The sequence below is a fragment of the Pseudopodoces humilis genome, chromosome 10, assembly GCF_049639895.1.
Source record: "Pseudopodoces humilis isolate 2021_Gansu_Grassland_sample_001 chromosome 10, ASM4963989v1, whole genome shotgun sequence".
NCBI classification, from domain to species: domain Eukaryota; kingdom Metazoa; phylum Chordata; class Aves; order Passeriformes; family Paridae; genus Pseudopodoces; species Pseudopodoces humilis.
Window position 1 is genome coordinate 29,385,655 of NC_142209.1, and position 26,057 is coordinate 29,411,711.

A 26,057-nucleotide genomic window follows, 5' to 3' on the forward strand; every position below is an offset into this window, starting at 1 on the left:
TATAAAAACTCCTAAATCAAAATGCTGTGCTTATGTTCTAACTCCTGTCTGATGAGGAGTATTCCATGAAACAGAACACAAAACAATCTGTGAGATTATAAAACATTGTTGCTGCCTGTTTTTTCCTAAATGAGCACAGCAGTGGAAAAAACAGCACATAACTGTACAAACAAGTCCTTGAATGATTTAAAATGTTGCCGTGGTGGTCATTTTTTCTGGAATTTTCTCACATTGGTTCTCATGGCCATGAAGATGCCCCTACACAGTTAGGTTTTGTGATGGAAAAGATACTTTATGGATGGACTGGAAACACTTTTTGCCATTTTATTTGCGTTTGAAGGACGGGAGGCTGCAGACAGGAGATCACATCTTGCAGATTGGAGGGACCAACGTGCAGGGAATGACCAGTGAGCAAGTTGCCCAGGTGCTGAGGAACTGTGGGAATTCTGTCAGGATGATCGTTGCAAGGGACCCCAAGTGTGAAGCCATGGAGGCTCCACCAGCTCCTGCAAGCTGGCCAGTCAGCACATTACCTTCCCTTCCAAATGAAAATGTGAGTATCTGCTGCTTGCTTCTGACATTTTTAACTGTGTTTGTGGCTTGTGATCAGAAAGGAAGGAGAGAACAGTGTTCTTGGGCCCTAAAGTGCTTCTTCTCTCTTGAGCTTCCAGGTATCATATTCTTGTGTTTAAGTGGTCATTATTATAGCCGTGCCTTCTATACTTTCTCCCTTTTCCTGTATCTTATTAATACCTATAATCTTGGGATTGGAATGACCATCTTTACAGAATTTATTTCTGAGTGGCTAATTTAATTACCAAGACCATAAACATTATCGATAAGTGGTACTTTCAGTTCTTCTTCTTAGCTCATTACATTTTTTCTAATCAATCATTTGTAAGTGGATTTAAAACTGGACTGTGAATTTCCCTAGTCTGAAATCCAGAGAGCCACGGCCACACCAGAATTATTCAGCACAATCATCTTTTTATGAAACATAAGTGTAATGTTTTCATAGTCTACGCTACTGCCTGTGATAGGAAATATATCTAAAAATTTTGAAACTTGTTTTAGCAAATCTTATCATGGTCATATCAAAGTCTCTTGTTTTTGAAGTCATTCTTTTCAGTTTTGAGTAATTAAAATCAACAAATGCTACACTAAGTGTACAGTAGGTCTCGAAACATAAACAAAGCTGTGCTTGTGTACCATCTGCTACTACTGTGCTGCTTAGATTTAGGTGTAGAATCTGAGTAGCCTTTTCTTTCTTGTTTAGTTTCTTGAATATGAGTGAAGAGAGCTGGGGTTTTTTTTTGAAGCACTGTTTTTAAAGGTCAGAGTAGAAGTCACTTTGCTACAAACTCACCTCTTTGCTCACTGGGCACAGTCACTGCAAAGGCAGCTTTGTGTTTTACATCCCTGGGAAAATGCTGTGCCTGTGTCAGTCAAGTATTTTGGGTTCTTCTGGAGCTCCTTTTCTCCCCAGGGGATCCCCAGGAGGGATCAGTGCAGCAGGAAACGCAGTGTCCTGGAGATGGGAGGGCTGATCTGCATCCCTAAAGCTGGAGTCTGAAAACTGGGCTTGTCCAATACTCTGCCTAGAGGCTTTCCAAGGGAATCAGCAGTGTTATGAGGCCCTTCTTTCCTGACTGGATCATATTTTCCAGGGCCCATATTAGGGGCAAAATAATGTGGTCATAGTTTTGTTTCCTCCACAAAATACTGTTTTTCTCTCTTCTGTTGTCACTGATCAGCCCTGAGCATTGTAAATGCTGCAGCCTTTCTAAAATGTGATTCCTTCTCAGTGTCTTTTCAGTGTCCTCTGTGTTCCTGCTATGCAGTTTAGAGGGGAAAAAATAATTTTCTGAACTAAATAGTGCCTTCATGTGTAGATTTGAAGAAACTCCTCTTCCTGGTGCCAGGAAAAATTTGCAAAGATGAGTTAGTTAGATTAGTTAATCTGACTGTAGTTATTAGTTTGATGATGATTTCAATGATCCACCATTGAGTTTGTGTCAAATCTATAATGGAACTTATCCCTATAATCTAGGGTTTTTTTCTCTGGTTTTTGAGTCTTTCACTAGCTGTGAGCTTTGGAATAGAAAATATTTTCTTTTTCTCAGTTTTTGCAAACCAGCAGAAAGGCATTTTTAATAGTTGGTTAGTTATTTTAAGTTTTACATTAATATTTAATTTTCTTTGAATATCCTGCACTAGAGAATAACTGAAGGAAGAAAACAATCTTATTATCTGTACTGACCAAGATAGTGACAGCAGTGTGAGCAGCCTGCTTGTGCTGACTGTATTTAGGACTTTGCACTTTGATTTTTCTGGACTTCATCTCAATTATTTTGCATTCTAGCAGGAGTGTTATTTAAAGAGAAATGTTTGTAGCCAGAGCACTGACTCTGAGGAGCTTTTTGGTTGTCAAAACAGCCCGGTTCTCAAGGCCCCAGCTCCATTTCAGGTGTTGCTGTGGGCTTGTTTACTGTAGATAAGTGACAGCATCCAAACTTATCTTCATCTCCATCAGCCTCTTATGGGGCAAGGGAGTTGGAAGGCATTTAATGAGCTTAATGACTTTGCTGGTGGAGGGAGGTGTGTGTGATAACGAGATAGTGCCCATCGATTTCTCTTCCATTGAGAAGTGAAATAGGTATGGCTGGAACTCTGGGCTGCTTTTGATATGGGTCCTTCCAGAGCTGATACTTGGCAAGCATTTGATTGAACTTCTCTTTTTTCACTCCCTTAAGAAATGTTTTCCATTTTCCCCAGTCCATTTTTTGCAGTTGGCAGTGACAGGATCCCTCTTGATTTCATCACTTTAACAGACCTTACTCTCATCATCTTCTTTTTGATCTCATTGCTCTGTATCTGATTACAGAAAGCAAACAACTCTATGTATTTTAATTTATCCCTTGCAATCCCAGATTTATGTGCTTGATTGTTTTTCTCTTTTGGTCTCACCAGTGTCTTTACTGTTCCCTGTTTGAACTCTTGCCTTGCAGTTCTGATTTTTACTGGTCAGAGAAGAGTTGCACAGACATCCCAGGGCCAGCTTTGCAGGGACTTTACAAATGAGTTTACATTGCATTTAAACAAAAGGGAAAACAAAATCACTTCTCACTTCTGAAGATCTTAATTAACCTATAATATTGTAATGGCATTGGGAAATTAGGAGAACTTTTTTACTGTCTTGTGCTTTATTTATAGGATAATGACAACTTTTTTGATACCTATGATGTTGAACTTATAAAAAAGAATGGGCAAAGCCTGGGAATAACAATTGTTGGATATGCTGGCACATGTGATATAGGTGAGTTATACAGGATTTAGGAAAATGGTAGACAGGGGCTTCTCAAAACCCTTTACTGACCACAGGGAAAATTAATAGCTCCTACCTGTGCTAGGATATAGGATCATGAAATTCACTAGAATCACAGATCAGCATCTCGTATTTCGTGGCAGTTTGTGAAAGGGAAGTGTTAGTGTTTCAGGGGTTTTATTATTTTTTTCTTTGTTTTTATTTCTTTGTTCTCATTGGGAGTTAGAATTAATAATCAAACTGCAAACATGACAAAGGACAGCTTTTCTGATTTCCATGTCTCCCTTTTCTTTTTTTTTTTTTTTAAAGAAAAATCCTTTTTCATTAAGATTTAAAGTACTAAATTCTTCAGCTGTAAGATGATTGAAGTCCTGATCAAAGTCCTTAAGCACTTACTTTACTTTTAGCTTAGTTAGTCCTATTGAAATCAAACGCAGCATGGATTTAAATGATTGCAGTTTAAAGCCTGGGTAAGCACAAGGATGAATCCATGGAGGAGGTGGCCTTTTGTGAGCCATTTCAAGGAAAAAATGTGAGGTCAGTGTACAGGTGGTTGTGTCAGTGCTGGGTTCTTTTTCCACCAGAGATCCTCAGTTTTGTGTCAAGCTGTGGGAGTGGGGACGTGCAGATGGTGGTGGTTTACAGAATCATCATTTTATGGGCAGAAGGAAGTGTGTGAAAAAGGCTGGAATTCAAAAATCTTAATAAGAAAATAAGCAAATTAGGTTAATGAAGTGACTTGTTTCTCTTCCCCCCGCAACAGAACCTTCAGGGATTTTTGTGAAAAATATAATACCTGGTAGTGCTGCTGACCACAATGGCCAAATTCATGTTCATGACAAAATTGTTGCTGTAAGTAAAATACTGTGATTATATATTGCTGTAGAACTAATACATTTCATATCTCAGTTAAAAGAACAACATAGTAAAGACTTTCTAAAATTAATTAAACCTCCTCTGCTCTGCAGAAGAAATAATTTGGTGGTTCATGTTTGTTTAGGTAGACTTGTGACAGAAATGAGCTTTGGCTTGCTGTGGTTAAAGTATTATTTTATATTCAAAGAAGTAGTAAATAGTAGTTAACTCTGAAAGAGGCAAGCATTTGGATTAAAGTGTTTCAGAGTGGAGAATCTTGGCTTTTGGCCTGCAGTAAAGATGAGCAGCATTAACTTCTACTTGAATTGAATGTGATTCAAGGATTGTTAAGATTCTGCAAGATGTGGCACATTGTTTGTGTTCCTTAATGGCTGTGTAGTGTGGATACAATCAAAATGTTAATGGTCACAATTTAGGTTTTAAAAGCCCAAGCTTTATGTGTAGAAAAATGGAAAATCCATTGAATAGCAGTGAATTGAATAATAGCCAATTTTGCATTCACAGCACAAGCAGGGATGAATTCCACAGTCTTTTTGTTTTAAGAGATAATATTTATAGAGATATGATTTTAAATTACTTCTAAAATGTGTGCCATGCCAGACCTTCCAAAGTCAGCTTCTCCTCTGTGGGAGCAAAAATTAATATAATCTTTTATCTGCAGGAAAGGCCCTATTGATGCATGGTCTGACAGTGAGGTGAACAGAGTATTTTGGGTGTAAATTAAAATATCTGATAACGTAAGAATTAGGCTGTTTAGGGTGGATTATAGAAACAGTTGTTTGTAGAGGCTTGTGTGGGGTGTGTTAGAAATCCATGAGAAAACCAGCAGTGATAATGAACTGAACAGAGTTCTAGGCTGGATAGATACTCTGCTTGGAACCTTCATCCACAGTCTTTAAAAAGCTGGTTTTGGAAAGCAAAAAAAAAAAAAATTAAGGAAAAATCTGTGCATATTTGTATCAGATTAGTAAATTCTGTTTTGTGGTTGTCCCCATGAAAACAGAAAAGAAGAAATTGCTGTTGTACTTCCTTTTGAAATGCATTTTGGAAATAAATTCTCATCAGTGAAATGTAACAGATTTAATGAGATTGTTTTGCAAATATTGCTGTCTTGGGAGAGTAACCCTGTAATTCCTGTACTAAATAACGTGGCTGTTGCTTACAGCCTATGGTACTCCATAACACAGCCTAAGAATGCAGCACAGTTACTGTTATTTGCTACAATTTTCTTGTTTTAGGTTGATGGAGTCAACATACAGGATTTTACCAACCAAGAAGTGGTAGAGGCACTGCGAAACACGGGACAGACTGTACGTCTCACCTTGCTTAGAAGGAAACCTTCCTTTACTATCTCTTCAGAAACACCTTCAGATAGAGGTAATTCTTTCTTTCCAGCAAATGATTTTATTTTTCACTCAATTTACAGTTACCTCATTTAACAGTTTAGGACTGGATACCACATGATCCTCAGTTTTTTAAGGGTGCACTTTTTTAAATACTTAAAGGAGGAACGGCAAGAAGCTAAAATGAGAGATTTAGGAAAATTCAGTGCAAAACTCCTGTGTAGCCACCCCACCAAATAAAAAGAAGGAATTAGTGAGGTGGTGTTACTACTTCCAGTATTTAGCAGCGTATGATTTGGGGTTTTTTTCATCTGTTTTCGCAGCACAGCCAACTGTTCCAATCTTTGTGTCCCCTGGAGCTGTAGGGACTGAAATTAGTGTGGCCACTAAGAATGAGGGAAAACAAGAACAGAAGGATAATCTTCACAATGGAAAGATAGGATATCTTAGAGTGCCTCTTCTGAGTCTTGTTAAAGGCTACCATCTTTAATCCATTTTCAACGCTGATGGCCTGTCATGGCTTACTCCAGCTTTTGCTGAAGTAAAGCTCTACCTCTTGGATCTGATCAGCTCTCTCACCCCACCCTTTCCCCAGATTGTAGCACTGTCCACAGGTCTGCTCAGTGGATTCTGAGATATCTTAAGGCCTGTAATTCTCTGGATCTTCTTCCTTGCATAAAATATGCCCTTTTCCAGTCAGCAATGATAGCCTTTGTTAGGGAGGGCTTTTTTATGGGTACAGTCAGTGCATATGCAGCTCTTCCAGTAAACTCAGGAATGACTTTCATTAACTCTGAAAGCCTCCAGCTCAGTGATTCCTCTTTGTGGTCCTGGTCCTGCACTGATGACCTGAAGTGTCCTGCCTGCAGTTTGCTCCTGAGAGAGAATTTATCATCCTCCTCTGCTGCCAGGGCCCTGCACCAGCCTGCTGGGTGAGCAGCATCAGGAGATGGGACTCCAGGGAATTCATATTTATTTCCTGATCAGTGTTACCTCAGTCATACCCATTTTCATGGTTGGACTCAATAACCTTAGAGATCTTTTCCTGCCTTAATGATTCTGTGAGATTCTTGCCCTCACACATCTTAGACTCCTGTGTTTTGATAATATTCTTCTGGTTTCCTGTACCACATCTCTGAACACGCTGCAGTTTCCTCTCTTGGCACTGCAGTAGCTTCATCAGAACTCGTGTCTTGGGTGTAAAGACCCGGTAGCTGGAGTTCAGAAAAGGCATTTTTGTAACAAAAGGCACTCAGACACAGGGACAGGTCACAAAGGCATGGGCTGCTCTGGGTTTTAGCTGACTTTGGAACCAAGGCTGAAGGTCTTTCCAGAATCTTCAATTCCCCCACAGATTTCTGGGCTCCTCTACAGGAACTTCTGGGTGAATTTATACAGCTTGTGTTAAAGTCAGCATAAATTATCCTTATGCCTTGTCGTTTCTAAGATATGTAGATGTAATAGAGGATTCTAAATTACGGCTGTCAATGAATAGCAATTTTGCTGTGATTGTTGAAGATCTGTCAGTATTAAAGACAACCTGGAAACGAGAGAAATGTAGCAGTTCCTATATTCCATTCTGCTTTACTTTTCTGTCCAAGCCTTGTAACCAGACATCCTTTGTTGTGACTTTTGCATGTTCCCAGAAAGAGGAAGCCAGAACAGAGGTGGATGAGTAGCTGAGAGTGGAGGTTCTCATAGCATTGTTTTGCTATGACAGAAAGCAAAAGCTGGAAAAGAGCAACACTTTGTCTGTCCTGTGTCACTTACCCAGTTTTTGTTTTTTTACTGTGGGACTTCTATGCATATTTTACTCCCACAGAAATACGATGTATGAGATTTCACCTTGGAACAGAATTTAATGGCCAGGTTTAAATTCCAAAGATAGGTGCTTATTTTGGATGTGGTGATGGGCACTTCATTATAATGGTGCTAAAGTAAATACTGCTAATTTAAGGCTCTGACTAAACTCTGGAAATGCTTTTAGAAGTTTAATGTGAAAGGTATGTTTTATAAAATGCGTATTACTTCCCTTTAAGCCTAGTTGTGTGAAATTCTTATTAAATTGTGTTTCCTGGGGAGGTATTAAATAGTAACTCTGGCCAGGCAAAGCCATGCTTAAGCAGTTCTGGTACAAAGGCAGCGGGGTTTGGGCTGCAGCGTGCACGAGGCCTGGAACTCTGTGCTAGCAGAGTGCAGGCAATGAATTTAACAGCTGCCTCTGCGAGCCTGCAGCCTGGGCAGAACTGCTTCATCCTGCCTTGCAGGAGTACTCAAAACCCAGAGGGACAATGCTGGGAGTCAGGAGCTTGAGAGATGTCTGGGGAAAAAGAGCCCCAGCAGTAGCGCAGGTAAAGGGTTAGGAACACAGTGCACACCCTTGTGTAGTAACTTTGTGAGAGCAGGAGGAAGAAAAAAATATCCCAGTTTTGAAGAAGCTGACAGTTTTGACCATAAAAGATGATTTTTACAATACGTTTGTGGTTTCTTCTTTATGCTTGCTAATTAGAAATGAGAAACTGCCTGGAAGCGCAGGCAGAAGGACAGGCTAAATATGCTGAAAAGTTGTTGCTAATGAAAGCTGTCCCTGGGAAGTGTTTTCATTTCTGAGGCCTTGCACATTATGGAAGACATGGTACATATGTCAGGTCATGAGGAATTCAGCTGCATGAGAGACTAGAAAGAAATTTCCTAGTAGCTGCCATGTGGAAAAAGCTGTTTGGGGAAAAAGGAACATTGTAAATTAATTGAGTGATGCCACTGAAATTGAATATATTCAATCCAAATCCCTTCAGCCCAACATTTCCACAGTTCTAAGGAAGTTACAAGAAGAGACTTCAAAGTGTATTTGAAACAAAGAAAGGGGAAAACTTCAGATGGAGACATGCATCAGCACGTGCTCTGAACAACTTTTAGATTTTGGTACTGTGTTTTGGAAGTGACAAAAAAATCTGTATTCAGCCAGCTGAGCACAGATTACAGTTGCTGAACTGAACTTTGAGCTTGACCCTGAGATTCATTGCTCCTGGTGAACCTTAAAACCTATATTTGGTGGCACAGGGGATTACAGGTGCTTAGGTCCTGTGTGTTCACACTGTTGTAACTCTGTAATAGCAGAAAAAGAGACTCAGGAATTTCTGTCCCTCTGTGTTTCTGCAAATGGAAGGAGCAGAAGAATGCACTGGTGTTCTGGTTTTGATACAGTTGAGAAGTAAAGACAGTGATCAGCCTGTGCTTGATAGTAAGTCACACATTAGAAACTTTTATTTCCAGTGAAGTTAAAAAACCCTAATTAGCGGTTGATAATTTTAGGACAATTTGTCTTCCTGTTATTTTTTAAGGAGATAATTTATTTCAGAGACAACTGTGGGCTGTATTTACAAACCCAAGTTTTTAATCTTGATGGGGTGTGGTTTTGGTAGCAGAAAATAGCTATCAGGATTGCTGGAATTCTCAGATATCTGTGTCTGCTTGAGCCTGTAGGTTGAAAATCCTCTGGATATTTCCAAGGTTTCTCAGTGCAGATCACACAGAATTTGCTTGTCTGGCTTGGCTGAAAGTGAGCTGGAGAGACACAGGGGTGGGCTGTGTTGTCGTAGAAGCGAACTTCAATCTTTGCTTTTATTGAGTGGAAAACTTCAAAGTTATGAAAGTGTGTAATGAGGATTGTATTGCAGAGCTTTATCTTTGCAGTCTGCAAAGGTGTTGAAAGCAGAGGCAGCTTGACAATGCCATTTGTGCAGGCTTTTGCTCCTAGGTGGGCTCTGAGCTCCTCGTGGTGTCTTCACAATTCCCTCCCCACCCCGAGGTATTTTACTCTCTGTGTGCAAAACGTGAGCTTGTCCTTTACATTCCGAATTTCAGGGCGACGCAGTGATCTGTGCCTTGTCTAGACATCTGACAAACTACTGCAGTCATTCAGGGGGGAAAAATAAACCCCAGGTTTTTGGTAATTCAGCCCCCAGATGCTGCTGCTGCTGCTGTCGCTGCTGGATGGAATTTGCTGTAGAGCTTGATTCTTACCAGTTACACATTGCTCCAGCTTGGAACTTTATATGTGAGCTGAGCTTCTGGCTGAGGTCAAATGCAGGGCAGCCAGTCATTTTCTGCTGTCTAGCTCTGTCAAATTGTCTTACAGGACTGTAACCAACTGCCTTGGTTGCATAAGTAAGAAAGCTGAAAAGATATAAATGTCAAGATAGCCAAGTTCCCACGGAAGACTGGTTTAGAACTGGAGCTTATATTAAAGCTCATGTTACTTACTGGCCTAATTAAAGTAGACAAGGCTTTATACCTGCCAAATGTATAAATAAAGTCTGTGCCTGCGTTGTGCTGACACAGCCCCTTGGTAACAGCAATATCTTGTCAGGTGTTCTCCTTCTGAAGGGGGCTCATTGGGGTGGGAGATGATGTTTCCCTGGAGTGGGAAGCGTTTTTACGGCAACAAATGATGAAGTCGTGTGAAATTTGTTTTGCAGCCTGAAAGAATGATTTATTTACAGTAGTGCATGGTACAGAACTCGCATCTCATCACCAAGCATCACCTCTTCTGCCTCTCAGCTGAATAAATCACACTTTTACAGGAGCTGACATTTTGTATTGTTTTCCTAAGAAAGACATTTTTGATTTGTGCTGTTTGATAGACTCAGCTTAATGCACTTCCCTTTTGGGGATTATTCCCTCTAATCTTTTATTTACACTGAATTTTTATTGGAGTATTTAGAAGTAAATGTACTTCTGAATGTACAGTATGCTTGTAAATTTAATATTCACTTTCATATTTAGGAAGAGTCCCACTCGCTCCAGCACATGAGCTGAAATCCAAGTGGGAAAACCTGCTGGGACCAGAATATGAAGTTATGGTATGTTTTATTTCAATAAACTACATTCATGAATGTTATTTCTTTAAATTACAGATCTGTGAGCTTAGCATTACAGGCTGTTTATAGAACAGTTCAGTGTTTGGAACAGATCAGTAACATCAGATTTTCTTTCCTGTAACGTCGGGGCTGAAATGTATGTTATAATGAGTTGGGGGATTTGCTGCCCTTTTATTTTATTCTGTTTATACAGATACTGTTGTAATACAAATACGAGACAGGAACAGTGATTTAAGGAAATCAGCTGTCCTGTTAAATCAGCATCACAGCAGCCACTTAAAATATATGGCATTTTTATTATTTCATTCATGATCTATTTGTTTTATTGGGCACCGAATTAAAAAAGTGGCTCAGGATAGAACTTCTGTGTTCAGAAGAATCTTACCATTCTGTCTGAAGAATGAAAGAATGATTCTCAAACATGCTGGGAAAATACAAAGTAATTCTCACTAGAGTAACTTTGTGGTGCCAGTGTCTAGTAAATATATCTTCATATTAAATAATTACCTAGCAAAAGATTGTTTTGATGAATTGTCACGAGGAGTTGATGGAAACTGTAATTCACTTGTGCTTTTCATTGCTGGGTGAGCCAGCAAATACAGATAAAAGTCTACGGACAGCATTCTTTCTGAAACCTTAAAAAATTCTCACCACCACCAAGAAAATGCCCTGTTTGTCTTTGCAATGCTTGCCCAGTTGATTTAGAGACACTTATTTTTACTACTTGGAGTAGCCATCGTTCCAGTCACTCGCTGGGAGATTTAAAGTAGCTTTAGGAATTGCCTTGAGAAATTCACTTCCCTTCTTTCCATTAGCACTCCTTTAAGATCTGAAGCTCGTGTGAGATTATGTACATGATGCAATAAATCTGTTTGGCTGCCCACTTCAGTTGCTTGGTATTCCCACCCTTCTATTTCCAGGGGCTGATATTACCTCCCTGAGCACTATCACACTTCCCACAGAGGATGAAATCCTGCTTAGTTGGTGAATCCAACCATCCCCAATCCTTCTTCAGCCGCCGCCGGTGAAATGTCAGCAGTGAAAATGTTAATGATGGGGCCTCTTGAATAATAGAAGGGAACTCTCCTGGCCATCCCATTTTGAAAGTCATTTTTTGGTTCTGGTTGCCTGTGCCTCCCTCCTGTGTTCACTAGCAATGTCCAGTTGGAGTCCAGCCTGTGACACCCCAGTCCCTGTGTCACACCACCCTCACTCAGCCCCAGAACTCTCACCAAAGGTTCCTACAGGATTCTCTCAGGAGTATTTATCTTCAAAGGAAACAGCTGTTTGAAGGGAAGGGTTGGTGACCCTGGTGGTTTCTGTGCTGCTGGTCCTTTTTGGTGCCAGTGGAAGGAGCTGAGATCCTGAGCAGGGACTGTGTGGTGTCAGGCTGAGGAGTTACCAGTCATAAATCCATTTAGTTGCATGGATGGACATGAAATGGGTTCCATTTGTCAGGAAAAACACCCTGAGAACTGGAAAACAACATGCTGGAAGCCCTGTTTAAAATTAATCCAAAATAAAAGTCTAATATTTATTAAACTAGAAGTTTTCAAAGAAAAGTTACCTGATTTTTTTGCAAGACTTTTTTTTTTCAGACCTACTAGTGTAGCTTTCCTTTAAACATTCAAGTTCAGTGTCCCAAATTCCAACCCTGGGCTGTAGATTGGAACTAAATGATCTTTAAGGTCTCTTCCAACCCAAACCATTCTATGATTTTGTCTTAATTACATTTAAAATTGGAGTAAATAACCTTCTAAGGTTACAAATAAATCTGTTATGTTAAGGAGGGACAATACGAGAAAACTGTTGGTGAACATAGTCATTTTTATTAATCTTAAAAAAAGACAGTGAAAGACACTAAAAAAAGACTTTCTGTCCCTGGTTTAAATAACTTTCCATTTCCATTTGGTAATTAAAGTTATGTATTTCAAGCCATGTTAGCAACAGAAGTTGGAGGGTTAGTCTGGATGGGAGATGGCTGCACCATAGCCCGAGGTAACAACTTAAGCTGTCATACTTTCAAATTCTGATTGGCAAGTCCGTGTGGGTATTTGTGTCAAACATAATGGCATTTTGTGCTTACACAGGATTACTGAACTTGACTAAAATTGGCATTTGGGCTCCGGGAATAGGATAATATTGGAGTCTGTTAATAGTGCATAATCACCACATTCCTACTTGTAAATGTTCTGTGCCTGAAAGATTTTTCTAACATTTGTTTAAAATTATTTTGCAGCAATGCGACATTGTTCAAGTACGGTTTATTTTGCTCGTGAGTTGGTTTTTTTTGCCAGAATTTCATCGTTCTGGTAAAGTCTTTATTGTCCCACTGTTGAACAATGTTCTGATGTCCAATTTTTAGGTTGTGAATCTGGATATGCCCTTCAAAGACGATTCAGAGCTCCAGAAGTACTCAAAGGTAAGGCTTACATGGTGGTTTCCTTTGTGGTGTATGTTGGCAGAGTAATCCTGGGAGGGCATGACATGATTCCAGATGTGTTTCAGGAATTCAGTGGTTTTGTGGCTCTATATTTTCCAAAAAAAGGCTGCCAATATTCTGCTTATCTCTTGGACTGATCCAATACCTTTTCATAGCACAGGCAAATGAACCTTTTAACAGTTCATTACCAAACCCCCAAACAACAAAAAACCACCCTCAAGCTATGCACATAAACCCTAAATTTTGGGGTACTTAATTGCACAGAGTGGAATAGAGGTTGAAACTCTGCTGAACAACTTTTTTGTCCCACAGAGGATTTTGCTGTAGTGATCCTGGCTCAGGGAAAGGGATGTGTAATTCATTTAATTGTCAGATCTTAAATTAATTTCACTTCCAAGAGATTTTCAAGATACCTATGTTAATATTGTGGAGAAGAGGTTTTTAGAGGTGATGGGTTTATATATTTGTGGGGACACCTCAGTGGGGAAGGACCATAAAGTCATGATCAGACATGGCTGTGAAGGAATGCTATGGATCAGTAGATTACTCCTTTTATTTGAATATCCAGAATAATTTGGGAAACAGGATAGTCAGTGTTTGAACTCCAGTAATAAAAAGCCAGATGTCCAGACTGAATGAGCAGCTCCTGCAGATCATCTCTTCTCCCCAAGTTGCCATGATTTCTTCTGCCTAGTCTGGATAGTGTATCACTTTTTTTCTACTTTTCCTAATATTAGCAGACTTAAGGCACTGAGGGTTGGAGCTTCCCCTAGAGAAAAATTCAAAATTAGGCAGTCCCAGTGGGAAAAGGCTGACACAAAATCAGTGATTTCCCCTTGCAGAAAAAAGGATGTCAGTTTTAGTAACTACCTACAGAGGACACTTCATGGATACTTTTTCTACCTTGAAGTAGTGGAGCCCCCAAAGGAGTAAGACAGCTGATCTTGTGGTGAGATTTTAGGCCAATTATGGAATTAATTTTATTCCTTTATTTATTTTTGTTTGGTTGGTTGGTTTTTGTTTTGCTCCAATCCCGAGGAAGTGGGGTTGGAACTGGAGATGTTTAAGGTCCTTTCCAACCCAAACCATTCTGTGATTTGTTGACCACTCACCTTTTGGGTGGTACTTCTCTCTGTATTTTTCCCATTATGTTTAATTATTTGAGAATACAGTTCACATTGCCTTTTCCCCCAAAGAGCAGACTGGTTGTTTTTATTTGTGCAAACAGTTTGTAAAGAAAAGTTAAGAACAGTTGTGCTGTAACACAGGTGTGGTCACTGTGAACATTTAATCATCTTACTCTGGGTTTGGTTCAGTTTGGTGAGCTACTGAATCCTCCATCTGTTTTTATCGTGGTAGATAAAGATTTATACTTAAATATCCACTTATATTTATCTTCTGGCAGCTGTTACCCATCCACACTCTGAGATTAGGAGTTGAGCTGGACACTTTTGATGGACATCATTATATATCATCCATTGCTTCAGATAGCCCAGCTGCAACCCTTGGACTTCTGCAACTGGAGGATGAACTTCTGGAGGTAAAAAAAATAAAACAGAACCCCCACAAAAATAAAAATTATGTATTTCCTGTTTGTTTGATGTTCTTAAAATGCTTCTCTTAATTCTAGCTTGGCTGCTGTGTGTGCAGTAGTTATTCCAGAGTTAGTTGTGGAAGCAGAGTTGGGCTTTGGAATTCACATTCGTTTTCTTCACTGTTCTCTTCCACATTTGTGGACAAAATGTCAAATTTTTGTGACCTCTCAGTGACTTCATGGGTATTTTTTCTGAAATGTTTTAACATGAATATCAAGAGTTACAAGGGCAGAGATAATATTTGCATTGAATTATTTGTGGCTCAGTCTTTTGAACAATTTGGCTTTAGCTTTCGTGGTGAATAATCTTTCTGAATATTTGTCACCCCTAAAACATTTACAACAGTCTTAGGAACAGTGGTTTCAGTTACACAATAAAACTTTTTTGTTGAGTGTTGAAAGATGTTTGTATGTATAAGCAAATACATCAGTTTGTTTAAATGTGTATAAAGAGGTATTGGGGCAGCTTTGGAGTCATCAGAGTCACATTAGACCTATTTTCTCAGGAAAAATAATTATTTGATAAAATTAAAATAATTCCTATTTTGTGTGTGTACATGTATCCATTGATATCTCAGCCTGCAAGTGAAAAGATATTTATTTATTATTGCATGCTTATTCCTTATGGAATATTTTGATATTTGAACCTTTTTTTAGTGGATGCAAAGAACATTTAATGGAAACAGAATTAGGCCTTCTGAAAGATTGATTTGTTAGGCGTACAGCTATTTTGCTTTTGCTTCTTCACCCTCTAACATCAAAAATTCATACTGATATCACTATGACCTAAAACATTTTCTTACTGCTTAATGGAGGAAATCTTGATTCCTGAAGGAAGGGATTAATGGAATGCTGGAAGTGTCATTTAAATTGCTTGGCCACTAAACAAAAATTACATAAAAACCAATAATGCAGTGCTGTAGAGTAACTTAGGAAACTTTAATTGTGTATATTTAACAGTTCTATGTATTAGTCTGTATTCAAAATTAAGTTCACAGGTATGTCCAGACCTAGTGAGTGTAAATTTTTTTGCTACTCTGTAGTTGGGAAAAAGCCCCCAACAAAATAAAAATGTGCTCTGGGGCTAAAGCTGTAAGTGCCAGGTTTAAGCCCAGACTGTGTTTTTGCAGCCAAGTTATAAATCCCCTTAAATGGGGGTTTGCAGTGGAAAAAGTGACAGCCCCATTCCCCAAACAAGCAGCCTTACCTGGGCCTGATACATTTGGGATTGAAACGTGATCAGCAAGGATTTTTTTTTTTTTTTCAATATATAGCGAGGTTGAATGTTGATTATTTTTAATGATGTGTTTGAATTATGACAGACAGCACGATACCCCTCCCCTGCCCTTCATTTCTGCTAATTCCACTGTGTTCTTTTTCAGGAGTAAATTGCTTTTTTGTGCCCTTTTGTTGTACAATTTCCCTGCTATTTGAGGGCTGGCTGGCTGATGTGCTGAATGAGGGGGTGTAGGGCACCTTGCCTACTCAGAGGCTGATTTCTTGATTTCTGGCAGCTGCAGGAGGAGAAATGGGAGTCCCCAGGTCTGCTGGGGGGTGCACAGTAGCTCTTCCCCATCCATCATGGGATGCTGAGAAGTGCTGGGAGTTTTCCACCACGCTGCCACTCTCCAAGCATTAAAAAATCCTTACGCGTAGATCCTTCTGCTTAAATAATTAACTAATGGCTGAGGCTGATAGCTCAGCACTTGCTGTAATTCTTGCAGAAAAAGCCCAGAGCAGTCTGTCTTACCATGGTGGAGGCCAGTTCCACCACTCTCAGTTTTCCTGCTTGGCTGGGATGTGTGGTGTGAGAGGAACTCTGTGCTTCCCAGCAGTACAAAGAACATTTACCCTGCAAAAAGCACAAAGCAGGGGGGGAAAAATAAAAGTGATCAGGAAACAAATGTTGGCTAAAGTGGGATTGTAAGACTGAAACCCCTCTAATCAGCAAGATCTGGGAGGTTTATGGAAAGGCTCTGCCTCAAGTGCACACATACAAAGGTGCGTCCACGTCTGGCGAATGTTTCCTTGCTCTGTTTTCTAGGATCAGATGTGGGTTCCTTTGCACTGTGGGCATGGAGGGAAGTACTGAAGGTAATCCTCAGTCATCCCCACTTTTTGTGCCTTGGTTCCTGCTCTGGAGTGACTTGGATGAGGTGCTGGATTCCCAAACCAGTGGCTGCAATCCAGCAGTGTGGACATTTGGTCATGAGAGAGGCTTGAGGCAGCCTAAGAGGAATCCCTGGAACACACGAGGTGTTTCCTGAGTCCACAGCACTAATTGGGTTAAACCTCTGCTCTTTTGGGGCTGCAGTGCTGGTTAGCATAGGTGATTTATGACATCTGCTGACATTCTGCTGTCCTCCTATTTAGGGACACCCCTGTGGTGCAAAGAGAGGAACCCTCAGGATATAAATGTTATAAAATAGGTAAAAGAGGATGAATCACTCCTTTTTTTCCGGCAGAAGTAGAATCACAGAGTGACAGAATGGTTTGGGATGGAGGGGACATCGAAGCCCATCCAGTTCAACCCCTGCCATGGGCAGGGACACCTTCCACTATCCCTTAGGTTGCTCTAAGCCCCATCCAGCCTGGCCTTGGACACTTCCAGGGATGGGACAGCTACAAAAAAAATACAATTCTATATCTACCTGTCTATCTATCTATCTAATCTATCTATCTCTATATTTTTTTTTTCTGTTTCAAAGTCTGTGGTTTAGAACATCCATTAACAATGTTCTGTTATCACTCACAATCTTGAGTTTATGGTATGGTAAGCTTTGACCCTTGTTGGGCCTTTCTGGTTAATTGCTTACTGTAATTGGTTTCTTTGTTACTGTACAAAGGTTCTTGCCTGTTTTCTGTAGCAGCTATTTTAGTTTCAGCCACTTTGTTACATTTTAAACTGGAAAAGTCAGAAATCACAGAATCATTAAGGTTGGAAAACACCTCTAAGGTCATTGAGCCAAACTTTTAAACTAGTTGTGGTAGTTCTGGCTTCAGTCTTTTGATCAGAGCTCAGGACCCGTGCTTGCCTAAAATGTTGTGGGGAAATTTACATTTTTTATCTTTATTTTAAAGATCCCCAACAAAGAAACAGGTGAGAAAGAAATAAGAATTCTAGGAAACGTTTAGGCTTGGAAAAGTGGTGAGCAGAAAAGAACTTAGAGGAAGCTAAAGAGACATGATGGAGCAGTAGTCACAAGATCTTGGAGATGAAGTTTCACAATAATGTGTATGTTCTTCAGAAGTGTATGTTAATAAAACTGTGCAAGCTGTGCCAGAATCTTCAGGTAAAATCAGACTTTCACACTCAGGTGGGGAAAAATGCACGCCAAAAAAAAAATTAAAAAAAAAAATAAAATCAAATAATCTGGTGGATATCCTTGAATTCTCTTTGTGTGGATGCATGTTCCCACTCTGCAGGTAAATGGGGTGCAGCTGTATGGAAAATCCCGACGTGAGGCTGTCACCTTCCTCAAGGAAGTGCCACCCCCTTTCACCCTGGTGTGCTGCCGGCGGCTCTTCGGTGACGGCACCGAGTCTTTCGTGGACGAGCCCCCCGTGGCAGTTCCCCCTCCAGAGCAGAAGGTAACACTTCTCCTGTCACCCACTTGTGCAAAAGGACAGTAACTTTTTGGGAAAGTTGTTGTATTTCTGGGTTTCCACCAGTTGGTCACTTCATTGTCCTGGGAGGTAAGGTAGGTAAATCACCGTGCTGCTTTGCTGACTGTTCATCCCATTCATCATCCCTACACTTAATAGGTGAGTGAGAGCTCTGAATTACACTAAATCACATCTTTGCCACCATTAGCTGATTGCTTCCATGTTCTGAGCAGCTTTTATAGAACTGGGAGGGAAAAAAAATTGAGATGTAAAAGTTTCTTTTCATCGCAGGAGCTTTAAAGTCTCAAACTAAAGCTTGACACTTGTGGTTGCTCCTATTTGCAAAAGTATTTACAGCCTGGCTTCTCATCTTTTCTGATTGTCTGGCCTTTCTATTAGCTGTCTGTGGTTAGATCTTTTATGCTATTTATTTTTCCTTTATGCATCTAATGGGACAGCTGAAGTTCATCAACATGTAACAGGTTAGTAATATTCTAACAATTAATTAGACTAATACATGGGTATTTGTGTGCCAGGTTGGGCTCTGATGCTCAAAACATGTAGGCCTGTGCCCAAGGGAGTACTCAAGGCAGCAAGCTGGAGAAAACTCTATTCATAATGCTCAGTGAAGTTTTAATTCCATAAAAGGTTACATTTTAGGGCATGTATGCACCATTAATAATCAAAATATTGAAGGAATAGTGTTCCTAAAGAGCTGAGAGAATGGTATTTGAACCAGAGCTTTTATTTTCCAGGTGAAACCTGAGGAAGACTTTAATCCTGAGGAGGAAGAAGGGGAATTGGCATTATGGTCTCCTGATGTGAAGGTTATTGAGCTGGAGAAAGACAAAAATGGTTTAGGATTCAGCATTTTAGACTATCAGGTATACTTTTCTGCATAACTAAATACTGGAAATCCCTTTGTTCCTTTGTCTTGCACGGTGCTTTAAAATGTTTTGTGATGTTGAATACTGATTAGTGGACTTGAAACTTGGGCCTAAAAACTATAGGGGAAAGTAAAGTATTTTGAAGCCAACTCTATAAAATATGGAGTGTTCTAAACCTCTGATTATTGATATGACAATATCAATGACATGATAAAGTGCAAAATCTTTAATCAAGCTCTACCCCATAACTCTTTAATGACTAAATGTTGGGCAAAGTCGTGATTTTGTTGTATTTTGTTGTAACTTTTCAGCTGTGAGGGTGGCAAGCAAAAGTTCTTGGGTATTAGTTGGAGATGATTATATTCTTACTTGTTAAACTCCTTAGAAATCAACAGGCAAGTCTTTAATTGGAGAGGAATGCTACTAAAATTAATGGATCCTTCTTTCAAAAACACTGGCTTCAATTTAATATGTAGAAACACTCAAAATCCATAGTCAGAATGAAATGTTCTTCATGTTTCTAGTCAGCATGATATATTATTTTTAAACTTCCAGTCATCATATTTATAAGGAAATAAAATAGCTGGATCACTCTTTATAATAATATACACATCACATCTGAGTGCTGCCTAAACATTGTAGTTTAATGAAATGTGCTCAACTGTTGTACATAAATGTCAAGTGATATAAAATTCACTTTTTGATACAATAAGGCAGGAATTGGGAATGAATTAGAAGGAAGAAAGTATTTGAAGTATTATGCAAACCCATTAATTCTGTATTTTACCAGTGTGATTTAAGATTACTGAAAATAGATCCTGTTAGTCATTTTAGCTGACACATGTTGTGTTGCAGTGCCAGCTCTACTCTAGAGTTGCTGGGAGTCTTTACAGAGCAGTAATACACAGATTTGCTTTTAAGTTCTCATATAATCAGAATTAATGAAGGCTTTAATAGCAGGCTTTTTATTTACTTATTCGCAGATGCAAATACACGAGCAATGTTGTGGTACTTTCAGCTAAATTTAAATACATTCTAATCAATTCTAAATGAGTGGTAAACCACTTAATCTCAGATCTTTATAATTTCAAGATATTTATGTATAAAGTGTGTTCTTTTGTTTGGGATTTGCCTCTTAGATCTTTTACACTTTTCATCATCTGCAGATTAATTTTTATAGAGAGATATCTGTGGCTCTGTGTGTGTGTATGTAAATACATCCATCACATCCTTGAGTACAAGGCAAAGAAAATAAATAATTGTCCATGCAACAGTGGAGGCAAGGAAAGAAAAAAAAAAACTGTGTGTGGTTCCTGGGAGAGTGTTTGGAATTCTTAGCACAGATTTGCTGGGAAGCACAGAATTACAGCACTGTTTAATTGTGCCTTAAAGGACCAGGAGACCCTTCTTTAAAACATGAGAGGTGTTTTTTTAGGCACATACTCTTTGTTTTACAAGAGAAAATTCAAGCCTTATAGTGGCAATTGGTAGTGCTTGTGCTGTGTATCCACTGCTGATTTTGCTCCTTTGGAGGAATACGATTTTAAATTGTTTTTAAGGTATTTTTCAATGAAGGTGAGTCTTCCCATGGCCCATCTTCATCATCAGTGTGTGACCAGCCTTTCTAGGCTGCCACAGTGTTGATGTAGGTAGGGTGGGGAGGAAAACGCTTTTGAAGGGGAGATTGAGCAGGAAGCCTGTTGGTAATTAACACACAAGAACTGTCTCTGTCCATTACAGAAATTTAAGGAAAGTTTGGTGTTGCATACCCAGCTTGGAGGAGGTGGTGTGACTATCCTGGGTTTTTTAAATCCAATTATTTCTATAGCTGTCGGTTGAAATGACACTTGTGAAATACTGGAAGGACTTCAGGAAGTTCAGTGGGAGCAGGGAAGTTGTGTCAGGGTTAAAAAGTGGCGATGCTCTATTGTCCCAGCTCACCTTTCCCCACACAAAGGTGGAGCAACACCTTTGAAATGGTGGATCCCAGTGGATCCCAGCCCTAAGGTGAGACTGGGGCTGTTCCCTGCAGTGTTTAAGGAGCCCTGGAGTCCTGCTCATACATTTCTGACAGTGAGAGATGCCAGACACGCTGCAGGAGCACAGGAATGCTCAGCAATTACAGACCAGGCTGCTCCCAGTGCTCTGGAAGTTTCTTCCTACTTGCTTTCAAGCACAAAGCTTTTTACCTTTCCATCTTAATTTTGATTGTTGAATTAGAAGTTGTTCTGAACACTCCTACGGTATATAATTTATAATATTTGCCATTTTGCTTTTCAAAACTGGCTGCATGCTCAGCATAAAGGATGCTGTGCCTCAGTTGTCCTAAATGCTGCGCTTCCATGCTCTGGAAAACAGAATTAATAAAAACTCTTTGTGAGGCAGAATAGGAGTCTGAGTACGTGGAAAACTGAATGCTGAGATCAAGAAAATTATTACTCTGGCATATTAATTTTTAATGGGCTGTCTTTCTAATAATGTTTCATCTATCAAATAAATGATAAGCACATCCCAAGTGACTTGCAGGATATTCCCAGAAATGTACAAGCATAATTCCAATGCCTATATATTTTAATGAACTAATTACAAATTAATTATACCAATTTTGCATAATCAATAGTATTTCTACTTTGTGCTGTGTTTTCTTTTGATTGTCTTTAGGGATTTAAAAGCTTAAAAGAGAGCCACCTTCCTTTTTTTTAATAAGGTTCTTAAAACTTTGGGGTAGTTATCCCTTTTGGTATGACAGGATAGTATTTGTATAGGATATTCTTTGTCTTCCTGTGGTCTCTATGGGTATTAAAAAAACCCTTTTTTTTCTGCTTTGAATGTTGTAATTTGTAATTATGTTGTAGGAAATCTAAAATTTTTGAGACTGCTGCTCTGCTGGCAGCAAGGTCGGTACTTGGTGAGAGGGGAGGTGGATGGGAAGCTGATCCTGTGGATTCTTGAAATTATGAATTTCACTGGACTTCTTTTATTTAAATAAGAAACTCTGAAGATCTCTTAAAATGAAATCTTCTGTGGTTGTTTTTCCTATTGTCATCACTGTGTTGGGACCTGGTCACAGCTCCTAGACCAGGCACTGCTTTTTCTTGCTGGAGCTTTGATGGGAAGGCTGCAGAGGTCTCCTGGCCATTAAAAAGCTGTGCTGCTCAACCTTCTGGCCAACTCCTCTGTGCAGTAACACACTCTGCCTCCCTTCATTTCCTTCTCTTTTCACTTGGAGAGGTTGCTCTCCCTTTCACCTCTTCACTAACCTTTATGTAGTGCTGCTGGCACAGGTGGTGCCAAGTGTGCTCTGGTGGTGAGGGAGGGACCCAGGACACTGCTGCTGCTGCTGCTGGAGCGATTTGGGATCACCTGGGAGGCAAGGGGCTGCAGTCAGTGTATTTCGTGTTCTTTGTCAGCAGACCTGAAAGTATCCAGCTTAACAGTAAATTTGTCTAGCCTGGAACTAATCACAGAATCCCAGAATGGTTTGGGTTGGAAGGGGTCTTAACTCTCATCCAGTTCCAAACCCTGCAGCTTCCACTAGACCAGCTTGCTCCAAGCCCCATCCAGCCTCCTGGCCAGCGAGTCAAGAGCTAAGCCATTGATTTTGAGACCAATCCCTTTTTCTTTGAAAGAAATGGAAAGATACATTATCAGGTTAAAATACAGAAGAAATGCTGTCTAAAAACGACTGTGATCCCAGGGCATTAGTGCAAGAGGAAAGAAAAATCCCGTAAGACTTAGAGAGAAAAAGAAGAGATCCCAGCAGGATGGAAGGTTCTTTGAGCCCTGAAACAGTGTTTACCAAAGACCTGATGCATTGCAGGCCAACAGATTCTGTCAGTAATGTTTTACAGAAATATTGGAAAAACCACAGGTAGCTGAATTGCAGATTTCTTGAGGCAGTATTGACCAGAAGGTAACTTGAATGGTCTGATGAGCTTTTATCAAATTAAACAAAAAGCTGAATGGACTTTATGTGGAGCTTAATTTACTGTGCTTTGAAGTCAGGGTCTTTATAAGGCAGCTGTTTCAGAGTGCATGAAACTGGAGAGGGTGAGGGGTGGAATGGGGAGGTTTGACATTTTACATAACTCTTGGGAAGGACTGTGAGATGCTGTTTCTCCCTGTTTGTGCTGAGAGATAAGTCCCCAGTGCCTGCTTGCTTTGGCACAGTCCAGCTGCCCTGGAGAGCTGTCTGGCTGTAGGAACTCATGGACTCACCTGCTCCAAGTGACCCATGGAAGCAGAAAGAGGCATTTCAGCACTCAAGAGCTTCAAGTTACCCTGAACTGGAGAAGCAGCGTGAATTGTGCCTGCCTTGGGCTGCCTGGGTCAGTGCTCCAGGGATTTTCCTGTGGTCTAGCAACAGGGACCCCACAGCTGCCTTATTCCTAGCTTCCCTTTATTATTAGTAGCAGTTTTTCGTGCTGTTGAACTGAAGTCTCTTTTGCTGCACATTCAGCAGGTTATGTTTTGTCCTTCTCCCAGGGAGCATGGGAAACAATTGTTTTCTCTTTTCTAACAAAATCACTGCATAGTCATTCACGGCAGGAAGTGAAGCAATTTAAGTGTCTCCAAATATCTTTCCTCTTTTCTTTATGCCCCAAACAGGCTCCAGATGTAGAGTTACAAAAAAAAAAAAAAAAAAAAAAAAAAAAAAAAAAAAAGCAAAACTGACTTCTTATTTGTAGAAGGTGGTATTCAAGTAGATTATATTTTTTTTTTACTTTCTTGGTCTGTTCAGCAGTGAGACGCAGGCTGGAATGCTTTGACAAGTTGCTGCCTAAACGTTTGCCCTCTTGTGATAATTTGAGCTTTGTCTGTTCTTGTGATAAGTTTGTTATGAACAAAGAAGCATATTCACGTCTTTGTTAAGCACATTTTCACCTGATCATGTGATGGAAACCTGTGGCTTACTGGCAAAAGCTGCACAGCTGTATTAAAAAGCAGTTTTACAATGGCTATCAGCTTGGTACTGGGAAAACTGATAAAGGCAGCTTTTCTCCCATCTCTACAACCCATCCACATTCATTAACATCAAAGTTCTGTAAGCCTCAGTACCAACTGTGTTGGTACTCATCTCACGGAGGATTTGCTTCTCTCCCCCTATGGGAAAGTTCTACATCCTTTAAATCATATTAAGCTGCTTCATGTGTAAAATAATTCTTAATAGTGTGTCATGAATTGAATTCAGTGTAGCTTTTTGAAAAATTCTCTTGGAGTTCAGCTTAAAAACTACTTTTCAGGACCTAAGAGCTGGTGAATGCAGTCGAGCACATTCCTGGAGAAGTTTCTGAGGTGTTCACAAATAGTGGATTCCAAAGCCTCGGTGCTGCAGTACTAATGCATTGGGAGAGCAGAGACCACTCAAGTCAAAGAGATTTCTGTGTATCTCACACAAAGATACAGACAGATCCACAGGAACAGCTTGATGAGGAAGAGATCTGGAGAACTTGGAGGCAGGAAGTCACATTAGGGCTTCCCTGGCACCGGGCCAGAGGGGGCCATCAGTCGGGCTCTAAATGAGAAGTTAGGGAGGAATCTCATAGAATTATTCAGGTTGGGAAAGTCTTCTGAGACCTTTCAGTCCAGCTGTTCCCTCAGCACTGCCAAGGCCAGCACTGCCCCATGTCCCCAGGTGCCACATCCACAGGGCCTTTAAATCCCTCCAAGGATGGCGACTCTACCACTGCCCTGAGCAGCTCTGCCAGGGCTGAACAGCCTTTCAGGGAAGAAATTTTTCTTTGTCTCCAGCCTGAACTTCCCCTAGTGCAACTTGGTCATTTCCTCTCCTCCTGTTCCTGGCAGCAGAGCCCGACCCCCCGGCTGTCCCCTCCTGGCAGGGAGTTGTGCAGAGCCAAAAGGTCCCCCCTGAGCCTCCTCTTCTCCAGGCTGAGCCCCTTTCCCAGCTCCCTCAGACCCTTCCCCTGGACACACTCCAGCCCCTCCATGTCCTTCTTGTTGTGACCTCAGAATTCCAGGTACCTCAGCAGTGCCCAGCACAGGAGACAGGCACTGTCCTGGTCCTGCTGCCACACCAGTGCTGACAAAATCCAGGTACCATTGGCCTTCTTGGCCATGCAAGCCATGCACAGCTAGATTTTCCAGTAGAATGCTGTGGAAAACAGCATCAAAGGCTTCACAGAATTCCAGGTAGACACATCCACAGCCTTTCCCCCATCCACAAAGCAGGTATTGTGGTTTTGGCTGGGATAGAGTTAATTTCCTTCCTGGTAGCTGGTGCAGTGCTGTGTTTTGGATTTAGCCTGAGAACAATGTTGATAACAGGGTGATGTTTTAGTTGTTGCTAAGTAGCGATTACTCTGAGTCAAGGACTTCTCAGTTTCCCATGCTCTGCCAGTGTGGAGGAGCACCAGAAGCCAGGAGAGGTGATCTGAACTAGCCAGAGGGCTATTCCATGCTATAGGATATCATGCTCAGTATATAAATGGGGGAGTTGGCCATGAGGGGTGAATCACTGCTCAGGAACAGGCTGGGCATCAGGATTGTGCCTCTCTTGTTTTCCTCGGGTTTTATTCCTCTCTCTCTTTTTGTTATGTCCCTTTTCATTATATTTATTCATATCAGCATTGCTATTATCTTTTGCTTTATTCAGTTATCAAAATGTTCTTATCTCAGCCATGGGTTACCCCAGTCAAACCCAGGGCAGCAGATTTTGGTTGTGCAGGACCTGCCTTTACAAAGCCGCGCTGATCCCCAGCTTGTCCTGCATTCAGTAAAAGACAGAGATTTTCCTTATCCCTCCTTTTGCTGTCTTGTAGAGCAAATTGTAGGAGCATCCCTCCTGTCCCTGTGAGCTGCAGCAGCTCTGGACAATACCTGAGTTTGCAGAGAAACTGAAGCATTACTGAGAACATCTGTTTTTCTTTGCTCTGTCGCATATCCATGAAATAAATGCTGAGCAGTATTATTACTATTAACCTTTGGAAATGTTTTCCCTTCTTCCCCCAAATTCTCCAATCTGGTTGTTCTTTTTCATTTCCTGCTAGAAAGAATAGCTTTTAATAAAAAACAAAAAACCCCAAACCAAAGAAATTCATTATTATTCCACAGATGTCTTCTGCCTGCAAGAGAAGGCGAGAATT

At 40.4% G+C, this 26,057-nt stretch overlaps 1 protein-coding gene across 5 annotated transcripts in view; it reads left to right on the forward strand.

The window, feature by feature from the left end:
* PATJ (PATJ crumbs cell polarity complex component) overlaps positions 1-26,057 on the forward strand; it is a 137,632-nt gene that overhangs the window by 14,543 nt on the left and 97,032 nt on the right. For all 5 annotated transcript variants that reach the window (XM_088060713.1, XM_088060711.1, XM_088060715.1 and 2 more), the window contains 9 exons: positions 341-553; positions 3,214-3,316; positions 4,089-4,177; positions 5,440-5,578; positions 10,330-10,406; positions 12,790-12,846; positions 14,273-14,407; positions 17,888-18,052; positions 18,823-18,951. In XM_088060713.1, coding sequence (XP_087916839.1) covers positions 341-553; positions 3,214-3,316; positions 4,089-4,177; positions 5,440-5,578; positions 10,330-10,406; positions 12,790-12,846; positions 14,273-14,407; positions 17,888-18,052; positions 18,823-18,951 — 1,107 coding nt within the window. The remainder of the gene's footprint in view (positions 1-340; positions 554-3,213; positions 3,317-4,088; positions 4,178-5,439; positions 5,579-10,329; positions 10,407-12,789; positions 12,847-14,272; positions 14,408-17,887; positions 18,053-18,822; positions 18,952-26,057) is intronic.